This window comes from Triticum dicoccoides, chromosome 1B (assembly GCF_002162155.2).
Source record: "Triticum dicoccoides isolate Atlit2015 ecotype Zavitan chromosome 1B, WEW_v2.0, whole genome shotgun sequence".
Lineage (NCBI taxonomy): Eukaryota > Viridiplantae > Streptophyta > Magnoliopsida > Poales > Poaceae > Triticum > Triticum dicoccoides.
Window position 1 is genome coordinate 544,612,557 of NC_041381.1, and position 14,291 is coordinate 544,626,847.

Below are 14,291 nucleotides of genomic sequence, written 5' to 3' on the forward strand. Positions count from 1 at the left end.
TGTAGCTTGTCCAAAATCCCAATTTTCACATGCGCTGAAACTGCAACTCCATTCGGTTGTCCCACAGATAAGATGCATATCAACATTACCCCTAATGAAGATAGTCATGGTTCTCCCGAAATTAAAGTATTAAACACAGATATTAGCAGCAGAATAAACTGGCCCAACTGAAGTGATATCAAAAGGTTACATGAACTAGAGAGCATAGATGAACAGAGCGACTGATAGAGTGATTCAAACTAATTAAGGACATCAGCACACCACACATAATAACACAAGGCAGAATAGGCCGGGTGTTTACCTCATTCTAAAATAACACAATGCAGAAGCAGAAGGTCTGAATTAACGGGGAAATCAAGCAAATCGTGCCTGGTCAATGCTTCCCGTCCAAGATAACCAGCATGTAGGAAAATTACAAAGATGTTGGTGACTATATATGGATCATCACAAACACCATGCAGAAGAAAACACGATTCCCAAATGGGGGATGCACGCCATTAAGAGATCTTGCTATCCTTGCTAGGAGTATAAGACCGGAATAAAAAAGTGGCATCACAAAACATGATTATAACACGCCCGAAATCACCATTTTGTCATGCAATTCAATTTGATCATCCATGAACAAGATGCAGCTACGACATTGTACTAGTACGACAGATGAAGCTGATTAATTAAGATACCTCCCGCGATTCGATTTGATCGTCCCATAGATAAGATGCAGTTCAACATTACACTACTACATTGATTACCCCTAATAGATGAAGCTACTCCCTCCGTCTCAGTTTACAAGTCCTACGCGTATACTTAGGTTGCCAATTTTATCACCCTAATATAAACTATATAACACAAAAATTATATCTTTTGAAAATAGAACATCTGAAGTTTATATTGGTATATTTTTTGTAATATATGACTTGTATTAGGTTGGTCAAGTTGACGACTTAGGGGTACACGCACGCCCTGTAAACTAAGAGAGAGGTAGTAACATAAATTGCCACGGCCTCCCAGGATTTAGTTAAACACAGATAGTAGTAGCATAGCACTGAATAAATCTGACAAAACTGAACTGAAACCACAAGTCTGCATATATATGGATTGAAGATGATAGATGAAGTAATTAAATGAGTGATAGGAGGAGCATGGCTTCAAAAGGGATCCCACCACCCTTCAGTCCCATGTCGACGGCGTCGATGGATCAGGTGAAGTAGTGGGCTGGCTAATCTGCAGTGAGATGAATCGGACTGTCAGATTGATGCTCGTGCCGCCGGTACACCTAGGGAAGTAGGGAGGAAGGAAGAAAAGAGGAAGGTAGCGGACCTCAACTCCTAGGTAGGCGCCACGGTCTGTCAACTTGGCGAGGCGGGCGAGCTCCTTGCGGTCGAGGAAGCGGGAGAGGACGGCGACGGCGAGGTCGATGTGCTTGATGGCGAGGGCCGTGATCCGGTTTGCGCGGCACAGGTAGTCGAGCGCCTTGTCCACGTCGCCGTCGCTGGCTACGTGACGGGTCTTGGCGGTGGCGTCCGGGTCGTCGGACAGATCGGCCTTGGCGAGGCTCTCGGTGGCGGCGGCGACCGGGTCGCGGGGCTTGCCGGGGACGGGGGCCTGGCCGCCGACGAGGCACTCGACGCAGCGCGGGAGGTGGTGCTCCTCGAGCATCTTGACGGCCAAGATGGCGGACTCGACGCGGGCGATGGCCTGGGGCTGGGTGGTGGGGCGGGCCGGGAGCTTCTGCGCGAGCAGCGCGTCGTAGAGCTGCTCGTCGGGCAGGAGTGCGAAGGCGATGTTGACGGCGGAGACGGCGCGGTTCTTGACGGCGGTGTCGAGGCAGACTGAGAGCATCCTGGCGCCGGGATCCAGGCCGAGGTAGTAGACCTTGAAGACGTCCGAGGCGATCTGCCCGAGCCTGGCCTCGGCGTCGGCAGGGGTGGGGGCGGGGGCGGCCCGGTGGCGCTCCAGGCGGCGGTGGAGCTCCAGGAGGCGGTCGCGTTGCGTGCGCACGTTCTTGGCGGCCATCATGGCCTGCATGAGGACCAACTCCAGGTTCTCCTTGCTCAGCTCTCGCGCCATGGCCGCCGCTCCGCTCGTCTCTCTCTCTCTCGCTGCGAGTGTGAGGCCGGAGGTGAGAATTCTTGGGGAGGAGAGGAAAGAAAGGTTGGAGGAGCAGCGAGCGGCGCCTGGCAGATCCGGCTGCAGGGGATGGGCCCACCAGCCAGAACAGGAGGGGTAGCGTGCTCCCTCCGCTACCGCAACAAGGCAGCCCTTCTCGCCCTAGTCTCTACTTCTAATGGAGCAGTTGGTAGTCTCGCTTTCAGGTTTTTTTCGTTCCACCACTTTCGTTCGGGTTTTTTTCGTAGGTTAACCGTCGTAGATTTTTTTCGTTACCTCCCCCACTTCATCGGTTTATTTTCACTTCACCCTCTCACACAACAAAAAAAACTGAACGAATCAGAACTTTTTATACTGTCGCAAATTATTTAGTAATGTCTTTATGTAAAAGAATCAATCACAATCAATCTCTAAAGATCAAATCTAAATTAATTAATCTTCATAACGTTTGTTTCCTTTCGAATCATGTCCATAACTTTCCTTCCTTGTTTGGGGAGAAACTGTTTGGTAGCAGAGATTAGGAAGCTTCCTATGAGTGTAGTAATAGGAAGTATTCTTTTTCTTGATGATTCGTTTCCATGCATGATGATAGTAAATTAGGCCAACATTCACCACTATTTATCAACGTCATCAATCGTATCCATTCCTACCAGTTTTAAGGGAATCTGCTCGCTATGTCTTTTTTAAGGGGATCCGCTCGCTAAGTCGTCGTCGCATGTTATTTTCACAAACAATCTCTACTCCTAATGGAGCAGTTGGTAGCCTCGTACGGTTTATTTTTGTCCTCCTCCCACCTCCACTGGTTCTTTTTCTCTCCACTCTTTCCTTGCAAACCAATAATTTCTTAACATACAAAAGATCACGAATCTATCTTTCCTTACCCGAACCAATCGCGCCCTACATCAGTGCATTTCTTTATTAAGAAAACTAACACGTAAATCTTAACGCATTGTAAACAAATCCCGTTATGGACCTAATCAATTTATTATGGAATCTATACGTGGTCGCATTGGTTCTTTTTCTCTCCACTCTTTCCTTACAAACCACTAATTTTCTAACATACAAAAGATCACAAATCTATCTTTTCTTACCCGAATCAATCGATCCCTACATCAGTGCATTTCTTTATTAAGAAAACTAACACGTAAATCTTAACGCATTATAAAGAATTCCCGTTATGGACCTAATTAATTTATTATGGAGTCTGTACGTGGTCGCATCTCTCCCCTCGTGAAAAAATCGCATCCATCTCCCGTTAAAAAGGAAAAGAGAATATGAACGATCAATCCCACACCATGCATCTCAGTAGCAAAAAATCGCCCCCGCCTCTGCTACTGCACCTCGCCGTGTGCCCGGCTCGACCCATGCCTCGCCTGCATGGCTGGACGCCGCCGTCTCCACCGCCACGTACAAGAAAACGGTGGGCAGAACCATCCATTCAAATCGCACACCCCCACCCTCCTTCTCAATCCCTAGCCCCGCATCACCCTATCGCTTTCTCGCCTCTCTTTCCCCTCGATGTAGATGGTGCCGAGCGGCGGCCTCGAGCATCGGTAGTGCCGCCCTCTCTATCTTCGCTGCGTCGAGAGATGGGCCGAGGCTATCGTCGGTTCGCCGCCCACGATTGGGCCGCCTCCGGTTGTCGCGCACCACCGGCTCCACCTAACGTGCCCGACCCTCTCCGCTTTCGACCTTCCGGCGACCACATCCCTTCGCGCCTCCATCCATCATCCACAAGGCCACTCCCTGCACCCACCCTCCTAAATTCTCCATATCGGCGGACAATCACCGAAGATCCAAGTTGGCCCGATATCAATTTTCTTACATGCTTTCTTTATCAGTTGGTGATGGGAATGGGTTCCAATTTCTCTCTCTGACTGTGGATTCGCAGGCAATAAGCGCTTTTACATGTATCCTCCTATCGGTCCCTAAAGTACCAAGGTAAATGGTTGATGTTGCGTTTGTCTAGGATGATATATGTTGGCTCTGTTCCGGTTCATCCGAGCAGTTCCGGTACATCGTGCATTTATCTTGCCAGTAATGTTCTGTGATGCTCTGATGCACTTTGGGAATTGTTTATCTTGTCTTCAGTGCAGAACATTTGTTTATTAATGCATGAGAAGAATCTTTGTTACTACCTTGAACCTGTTTTATAATCCATATTGTTATGCACTAGCGCGTGTGCGTGTGAAATAAATGGATTATGGTCCCGTATCCAATAAGATGGATATGTGTGTGTTAGAGAGAGAGAGAGAGGGAGAGGGGGAGAGAGAGTGAGAAGGAGGGAGGGAGAGAGTGTGTGTGAGAATTTGATGGTAAAAAGGTCGCCAATGTCACTTGATATGTATGAGAATATTAAATGTAATATTAACATAATTGATATTGAACTCTTAAATTTAATGTGGCCCCGTTGCAACGCACGGGTGTTCTTCTAGTTCAAGTTGATTTTCGAAATCTCAAAATGCTAGTCCATTAATAGAATGAACATTTGGAAACATGTGATTCCAAGCAAGGAGGAATATTTCTTTTTTAGCATTGCCTTGTGGAAACAAATATTGTTATTGCACACATCTCGGTGCAAAAACTAGGGGTGTAAAAGACAAATGAAGGGTGCCCGCAAGTCCCGTTTAGTTAGCTTTAGCTAGCTTGATTGTTCATTCTCTTCGGAAAAAACATGATTGAACTATTAGACCATACATGGATTAAATGGGTCTCGGTTTACTTCCCTAGCAAAAAACAAACCATCCGCAGAAGGCTGTGTGAAAAAAAAGTGCAAGATCATCTTCAGCAGGACAAATGTTTTTTGCACACATTTCTTTGTGAGATAAGGAGCAGTCATCTCTTTCACATTCTATATCTTCTCACATGTGTGTTCACCAACATATGTTTTACATTAGATAACTATCTGACCTTTTGTCAAATGAACACTTGGAAAGCCAGGTGCGTCCGTCCACACAAGAGCCCAAAGTAGACATTCTCATTTCTAGTCTTGGTGATCTTCACTCTCTTTTGTACCTCGTACTCAGAGATGGCTTGCCAAATCTTCTCAATTGTTCTGAAACTCATGCCATGCTTGAAATCTGATTTCTCCATGTCTACAACATTGATAAATGGTTAGAAGTTGAATTTCATGTTCCCGTCTTCTTCTGGAAGCTTGAGAACAGGAAAAAAAAATTGGCTCATCTTCCTTGTACAACTTGGTCTTCACTTCCTCATGAATTAATCCATCCTTCTCGGCATGATCTACATTCCTTTCATATAATTCATCATCTTCACTCTATATGTCATAGTCACTATCACTGAATTGCTCATCGGGATCATCACTGTCACTGTCTTCGGCCTCTTGGTTCCTCCTTCCACTACTGAATTTCCTGCTGTCACACTTCGTCCTTTCCCTATGTCCTCATGGTTAGTAGGGAAGACCATACTTTTATTGCTCAATTATATTGATATGATCAACATATATTGTAAGATGCTTTGACCTCTATGATGCATGTATCATCTTCAAAGCATCGTCGTCAGTTTTTAAAAGCAACCCGACTTTCAACTCGTGTTTTTATTGGAAATTAAAACACCAATATATTTTCAGTCAAGGTGACAATGCATAACCATGTTCATTCATAAATGCAGTTATCCACACTAATGATCATGTCTCACAACTCACAACGTCAAATCAAGCAATGTGTACATGCATGCAAGTTCTCTTAGGTCCAATACCTCCAAAATCATGATTATGTATTTCCTGAGTGAATTGATGAACAACATCGACTACATTGCAAAATTCAGTTCTTGGGGCCGAAGTAGGTGTCGTTCAAGCTAATGAGCGTTTCTTTTCTTTTCTTGGGGTCGAAGGAGGTTCCATTGGTCAAAAAGAAAGGCAGTGGCGTCATCAGGGAGCTCCTGCTGCTGCAGAGCCATTCGACGGGGCCTCTCCATCGCTTTGACATGCCCTTTTGTGATACAAATATATTACTCCCTCTGTCCCATAATATAAAAACGTTTTTGATATTAGTGTAGTGCCAAAAACGTTTTTATATTATAGGACCTAATGACGCAAACGTTCTTATATTATGGGACGGAGGGAGTAGTCTAGAAGCGACCACCACGCCCGTCCATGCCTCACCACCCCACACACCGGAACTGGCGGCGATGCGGAAGGAGATGCGCATGTGACCGAGGAGCGGGTCACCGCGGTGCATGACACCATGGCAGAGCACTGGGACTGGCTCAACCAGTTGTGCATCACCATTCAGACACCGACGGCAGGATGGGCACCCCATCAGGTGGACATGGGCACGCTCGTGAAGGCGCTGGTGACCGTCGACGACGCATGGGTCGCGCTCCGGGAGTGCATGGGGAGCTTGCGGGCCACTCGCGCGCTGGTCGGCTCGTACAACTGCCAGCTAGTCATTTGGGTGGTCGGCCAAGAGGCACAAGGCTAGCCAGTCAATGGCATCATCGGAGGGCAAGCGGTGCAAGGTCGGCTCAAGAGGCTTGACAACCGACTACGGGACCTGGCCTTCCTGTTCGCCAGTTATGCCACACGGGCTACCCTCCTCGACGTAGACACTGGTCTCGCCCGCAACACCTCATTGGCGTCGTCCAAGAGTGGGATGAGATGTTGCTGGCTCTGGTGTTCGTGGGCACGCACTCGATGCTGCCACTTCTCCAAGCGTGCGAGCAGCCATCCACGCGCCAGATGGCCATGCATAATACGGACGAGCAGGACAGCGCGCGTTGTGCTCGCTCATCTCGCCAACACAGTTCACTAGTTGGAGTTCGTCGCGGAGGTCCTCGTGTCTGCCCTCAAGGATGCCTTCGAGATCGGCGCCACGCGGGACGCCCTCCAGGCTGATCAATGGAGGCTATCGTCAAGCGATCCAAGGGGCTACTTCATTATTCTTTTGTTCTTTTTTTTGCGGGTAATTATTCTTTTGTTCATCTATGATATCAGCTATACTTCATTATGTAGTTATCTACAGTTAGACTGATACACTGCTACTGCATTTAATCAATTTATGGACACAATACCGTGGCTATCATCTTGAGTGGTTTCATCAAATAGGGGTTATTAGTTTAATATCCATTTGCTCCGATACTTAATTTGGTTGGTTAATGCGTTTTGTTCATACCCTTCACCTATTTATACTAAGTATTTTTTTCCTCATTATTAAATCATTTTATTTCGGAATGTGAGATTTTTTTTTCATCTATATAACCTTTACTATAAAATCTTCATCAATATATTGTCTACTGTATCTAACTACCTCAACGAGATATGATGTTTTTTTTTCAATCTTTCCTTGAGACATTTAGTTAAAAAATATTCCATCCAAATATAAATAAAAGTAAACAAAACTTGAAAATAAAATAAAGATAGCAGTCATCTTTGTAATACTTTATCATCTTACATGTTTATATTTATTTCAATTTTAATGTCCCTAAATATTTGGATGGAGTGTTTGCAGTATACGAGTCTCACAAATATCTTGATAGAAAACTATCCGAGCTTTTGTGAAATGAAAACTTGGAAAGCCAGGGGCATCCTCCACACAATAAGCCCAAAGTGGACATTCTCATTTTCTAATCTTGGTGGTCTTCACTCTCTTTTGTACCTCATACTTAGAGATGGCATGCCTAATCTTGGTGATCTTCATTCTCATGTTTTTTTTGGCAACTGGTTACATGGGATCAATAACAATTTTAGAATTCTTCTTAGGGCGGGAGTACTTGTCGTGATTTGGTCACTTTGGCTATGTAGAAATGATAAGGTTTTTAACGATAAAAGTTCTTCTCTTCTATAGGTCATCTATAGATGTACCGATACGCTCCGTTTATGATTGTCTCTACAACGTCTGAAGAATTAAGACATGTTTTGGAGGTCACGGTGAGGAATACTTTTACCCGACATGGATGGCATCATGATCTTCGGATTGGCCCTCCTACGTCTTAGGCGTTATATTGTTGGAAATATGCCCTAGAGGCAATAATAAAAGGTTATTATTATATTTCCTTATTCATGATAATTGTCTTTATTCATGCTATAACTGTATTATCCGGAAATCGCAATACACGTGTGAATACATAGACCATAATATGTCCCTAGTAAGCCTCTAGTTGACTAGCTTGTTGATCAACAGATAGTCATGGTTTCCTGACTATGGACATCAGATGTCGTTGATAACGGGATCACATCATTAGGAGAATGATGTGATGGACAAGACCCAATCCTAAGCATAGCACAAGATCGTGTAGTTCGTTTGCTAGAGCTTTTCCAATGTCAAGTATCCTTTCCTTAGACCATGAGATCGTGTAACTCCCGGATACCGTAGGAGTGCTTTGGGTGTACCAAACGTCACAACGTAACTGGGTGACTATAAAGGTGCACTACAGGTATCTCCGAAAGTGTCTGTTGGGTTGACACGGATCGAGACTGGGATTTGTCACTCCGTATGACGGAGAGGTATCTCTGGGCCCACTCGGTAATGCATCATCATAATGAGCTCAAAGTGACCAAGTGTTTGGTCACAGGATCATGCATTACGGTACGAGTAAAGTGACTTGCCGGTAACGAGACTGAACGAGGTATTGGGATACCGACGATCGAGTCTCGGGCAAAGTAACGTACCTATTGACAAAGGGAATTGTATACGGGGTTGATTGAATCCTCGACATCGTGGTTCATCTGATGACATCACCGAGGAGCACGTGGGAGCCAACATGGGTATCTAGATCCCGCTGTTGGTTATTGGCCGGAGAGCCGTCTCGGTCATGTCTGCGTGTCTCCCGAACCCGTAGGGTCTACACACTTAAGGTTCGGTGACGCTAGGGTTACTAGGAAGACTTGTATGTGATTACCGAATGTTGTTCTGAGTCCCGGATGAGATCCCGAACGTCACGAGGAGTTCCGGAATAGTCCGGAGGTGAAGATTTATATATAGGAAGTGCTGTTTCGGCCATCGGGAAAGTTTCGGGGTCACCCGGTATTGTACCGGGACCACCGGAAGGGTCCCGGGGGTCCACCGGGTGGGCCACCCATCCCGGAGGGCCCCGTGGGCTGAAGTGGGGAGGGGACCAGCCCCTGGTGGGCTGGTGCGCCCTCCTGGGCTCCCCTCTGCGCCTAGGGTTGGGAACCCTAGGGGAGGGGGCGCCTCCACTTGCCTTGGGGGGCACTCCACCCCCCTTGGCCGTCGCCCCCCTAGAGATCCCATCTCTAGGGCCGGCCACCCCCCTGGGGGCCTATATAAAGGAGGGGGGAGGGAGGGTAGCCGCACCCTGAGTCTTGGCGCCTCCCTCCCCCTGCTACACCTCTTCCTCCTCCCGCGGTTGCTTGGCGAAGCCCTGCCGGAGTACTGCTTCTCCACCACCACCACGCCGCCATGCTGCTGCTGGAGTCTTCTTCCTCAACCTCTCCTTCCCCTTGCTGGATCAAGAAGGAGGAGACGTCATCCGCTCTGTACGTGTGTTGAACGCGGAGGTGCTGTCCGTTCAGCACTTGGTCATCAGTGATTTGGATCACGGCGAGTACGACTCCATCATCCCCGTTCTCTTGAACGCTTCCGCTCACGATCTACAAGGGTATGTAGATGCACTCCTATCACTCGTTGCTTAGATGAACTCATAGATGGATCTTGGTGAAACCGTAGGAAAAATTTTAATTTTCTGCAACGTTCCCCAACATATATAGTCTCCACATGATTATTGGTATCCCGCCTTTTTGATTTTTTAGAACTTGGACTTGGTTATGGTTGTGTGCATCTTAGTTATGTAGAGGCCGGGTGTAATGCTTAAACCTTTTATAAGTAATAAAGCATCATTTATCAAATGTCCATGTATTTTTAGAAACATATGAATTTTTTTTGAATATATTCAAAAATTTGTTAGGCTTGGTGATGCCCTTCGACTACGACTACGTCGATGGCACACAGGTGCCCTAGTGTCGTCTCGGACTGGCGTGACCTTTTGAATGTACTCCATGACACAGGTGGTGTCACGGTATTGTACATTCTCGGTTGCTCGGCACCTTTGTAGTTCGAGCGCACAGAGGTGCCCCTGCTGTGTTGTGCCCCCCTCGACATGTGTCCCCCTTGCCATGTGTTATTTTTCTTTATCTCTTCTACCTCTGCCCCCATACTTCTCGTTCACTTGAACCCTGTCATGTATTACGCTACAAAGCCTATAGGCAAAATGAATACAATTCAGGTGGGGAGGATTACTTCCCCCTCCCCCCCCCCAGGTGAAAAATAGAAAAAATATATTAGCCCGTTGTTCCATAATTCTTGTCGTGGTTTTAGTTCAAATTAATTATCGTGGTTTTAGCTCAAATTAATTTAAACTAAAACCACGACAAGAATTATGGAACTGGGAGAGTACCAAATTAAAAATAATAATTTTATATTTCACAAAAATAGTTTCATATTTACTCGATGTGTAGTTCATGTTTTGAGACAGAAAACATTTATGTTGTTTAAGAATTAATGGAGACAATCGTTAAAAAATGAACGGAATTGCTAAAAATCAGTCGACTGAGACTTCACGAAGTCTCAGTCGACTGCCCAACCGTTCGATCTTTGGTTGTTTGTAGATTCGCGCTGGGGCGCTTTGTCCCTTGTTTAGGCCTGTCTAAGGCGCGGACCGGCCCGTTTCCTGTTTTTTTTGTCGAACCGCGGTCCCGCGTGAGCGTTTTGCTTGTGGGGCTGGGCAAGTGTTCGGGCGGGCCTTTTGTCCTTTTTTCTTTTCTTTTTTTGGCCGCATTAAAGAGAGGAAGGGACGGATAGCGCTCAGTCCACTTTGTCTCTCTCCATTCCCCAGTCTCAAATCGGAAGAACTCCGCAGGGGAAGAAGAGACGCCGAGCTCCAAGGCTTCTTCAACGAATAGATTGACGTGCTGCACGCCCAACGAGAAAGGATGGCCGCTGCTGGTGGAGTAAGTTTCCCCTACCTTCTTTTCCATCTGTTTTTTGTTTGTTTATTGTTGCTACACCGTAGATCCGAGGAGATTTGGGTCGTTTTTGTTTGTATCAAGTATAGATTAATAGCTTCAACCATATAATCGGCTCCAGGATTTTAGCCAATTCTTTTCGTGTCACTTTTCCTTCAAGCTGTGGCATGTAGGGGTGTCCCCTTTTTTGTGTGTGATTTTTATCTTCAGATCTTTGCTGAAACCTTTTGCGAATCAGTAGGATATTGATATCATTTCTCTGGGGAAAACAAGAGGATGATTACTGAACCTATCATTTAGGAGTGGCATGTTTTTTTTCCAGTTTTTTCTTTGCTGAAACCCTATGAATCAGTAGCATGTTTCATATCTATTTCTCCGGAATCAAAGATAAATGATTTACTGAACTTATCTCTCTAGCAGTGGCGTGTTTATTTGTTTGTATCAAGTTTTTGATTAGTAGTTTCAAGCAGAGAATTGCCCCCAGAGTTTATAACTTTTTTTAAGATTTCCGTTTGTGCGTTCATGCATAATAGTGTCTCTCGCTGACTGCGTCGATTGGCACGTCGACGTGGTGATTTAGGATGGAACCAGTTCATTGCTTGTAGCTAGAATCACTTACCACGATAAATAAAGCTCTGTTTCTGAGGCACCTCTCTTCAATTCAGTTTTCTTTTTGCATTCCCCTTGTGTCTGAAGTTGCTTCAAGAGAGCATTCAGTCGCATTTCCCTTGTCGATTAGCAATGTCCCCGGCTGAGGGTGAGTGAGTTATTCCTTGTCCTAGAAGAAACACATAGATCATTTAGTGAAGAACCGAGCCTGGTTTTGAGAGTGATTAAGAAATGAAATGGTTCCTTTGCTTCTAGCTAGATTCAGTCACGTTCTGAAAATGAATTTCCATTTCTGTAACTTCCATCCTTGTTTAGATTGTTTTTGCGCTCTTCCCCCTGACACTGTTTTGACGCCGCTGCACCGAGGAAACAGATTAGTTCTAGTTACGGTGTGTGTCGGATAAAATGAGCCTAATAAGTAACAAAGGAGGGTTAGGTGTCGAGTCGCAGTAGCGCGCAGTGCTCCCTTTTGCTCCCTCTGTAGAGATGGGAGTATGTGTTTTTAGCCTTCCTATAAGTTTGACTTTCTTTTGTTAGTATATAACCTCTGTTAGCCATTCTTTTTTCCTTTTTTTTGACAACTTGATCTCCTACATGTTGTATAGAGCATGTTGTGGTTGGTTTTGTTTTTCTTTTAAATATGTTTGTAGTAGCCATGGTTCATTTGGCCTGAATGTATGTAGGCTTTTTGCAGCACAAGGACCTGCTGCACCAATAGTGATTCAGAACCCAGATTTGTTTTGTTCTTACTCTGTGTGTGTCATAAGTGGAAAATTGAGAGAGAGAATGAATATTTGATATCCTAGAATTTAGTTTCAGGGGTCCCAAACTGAATGCACGGGGTTTGTGTTACGGTATTCAGCCCACAATTAGGCATATTTCTGTACCTGCTAGTTACACATTGTGCATGCTAGTTCTCCACTTGTTTTGATTCTGTCTAATGCATGATGCAGACTCGAGATTAACTTATGACTGTAGGAGATAATGATTTATATCCAATTCATGTTGTAGGGCATGTTTATTTGTTCTGTCAGATTTTTTTGCTGAATATGTATGCCTCTCACTAGCATAAATTTATATCTCACTAAAATCATTACCTGAATATGTATGCCTCTCACTAGCACAAATTTATGTTTGACGCCTTTTTTATGTGCACAGGAGATGGTTTGAGAGTTTGTCTGAGCCCTTGCAACCGCGAGAGCCGGGGAAGCGGCATCAGCATGTATCTCTGGAAGGAGTTAAAAACGCAAGAGTAACTCAAAAGCCTCTGTTTCTTTTTTATTTGAATTTTTTCATTTTCTGATACTATTTTTTAGTATATACTCATCATCACAGACTATATTGTTGAAGGTTGACCTTTTTTTCTCTCCATGAGTTTTGAAGCAGAGGGGAGCCCCTAGTTAGGTAGTTGTTTACATTGAATCATTGAATTTTTTTTATCCAGCGTGTCAAGCTATTCCTGTGTGGTGAGAGAGTAGAAAGACACTTACTGCCATAATAGGGAGTTTATAAGTCTAAAAAATTAGGGATCATTTATTAAAGTTTGCAGCTTGGCTTTACTTCTAGAAACCATGGCCATGATTTAACTAGCAACAGCAAAAAAAAATTGTGATTTTATTAGTGTTTTACTTACTAACAGCAGTCTTCTCTTTGTAACTATATGTTTTTGCACTGATATGGTTGGTTCATCTTTAAGAGTTCAGTGTATCTCTTTCTTTCTAGCCATTTTTGACCCAGGTAGAATGTAGAATGCAGAGTGTGCAGATTTAATAGAATTCACGGTTTGATGTTCATTTTCAAACCCATGCAGGTTGTTTCCTGTAGATTTTTGTTGCTTGTTCCTGTCGTTGTCATTTTTCTGATTTGTAGCTCGTTTCCTGTGGACTTTTTTTATTTTTTGTTGTTTTGTTCAGTCATGCCTAGTAATATATGCTAGTTTAGACTAAATTTTAGATTGTAGCAGCTTGACTCTCTTTTTTATATCAGTGCTCAATGCACAGGCACGTTCATGATCTTTTGATTATTGATGTGCCTTTTTACAATCTTTTTTTTGTCCGGCTTGTTAAGCTCTGCATGTGTGGCTAAAGAGGAGAAACACACTTACTGTCATAATAGGGATTTTTACTTCAGTTTTTCGGCCATGATTTTTTTCATAACCATTAGGATGCTTTCTAATTTTTTACAATGATTATTTACTTCATTTTGGGGGTTTTTGCTTTTTTGTTCAACAGAACAGGTTGTGCCATGCAACGAAAGGGTTCGTTTCAACAACCTGACAGGAGATGACAGGAGATAGGCTGAAGTTCAAGGCAAACAAACGGACGTACACTGTAATCACAAGGGGCGCAGATAGAGTGCAATGTATGGGAGTGGTTGGAGGAAGTTTGTTGCAGACAACAAGTTGGAGAAGGATCAGCTGGTTTTCTTCTACTTGGACCAGCCTTCCCCAAGGGCAGTTGTTTACGTGATGGGTTCATAGGTTCGCCATTTGTGCACCACCCCACGAGGACACATGTTGAATTGGGAGCATGGTATGTATCCTTTTTTTCATTTTTAACTCTTTTTTGTTCACGTGATCTTTGTTTGTTCCTTTTAATTTTTTTTGGATATGTACAAGTAAGAATCCAAGTACGTA

General features: G+C 44.6%; 1 protein-coding gene across 1 annotated transcript; it reads right to left on the reverse strand.

Annotated features, from left to right (window-relative positions):
- Positions 1-972: 972 nt before the first annotated feature.
- On the reverse strand, positions 973-2,189 carry LOC119308076. The gene is made up of 2 exons (XM_037584189.1): positions 1,318-2,189; positions 973-1,221 (listed from the first exon to the last, which is right to left on the reverse strand). Exons 1-2 carry the CDS (start codon positions 2,065-2,067, stop codon positions 1,168-1,170), a joined length of 804 nt encoding a protein of 267 aa, XP_037440086.1. The 5' UTR covers positions 2,068-2,189; the 3' UTR covers positions 973-1,167.
- Positions 2,190-14,291: the final 12,102 nt, after the last annotated feature.

What these genes read in the sequence shown, in the direction of transcription:
- LOC119308076 (XM_037584189.1), bottom strand. Translation starts at nt 2,067, where the DNA reads ATGGCGCGAGAGCTGAGCAAGGAGAACCTGGAGTTGGTCCTCATGCAG. An exon ending in GCGCCTACCTAGGAGTTGAG is followed by an intron (nt 1,222 to 1,317) that starts GTCCGCTACCTT and finishes ATCTCACTGCAG; the next exon opens with ATTAGCCAGCCCACTACTTC.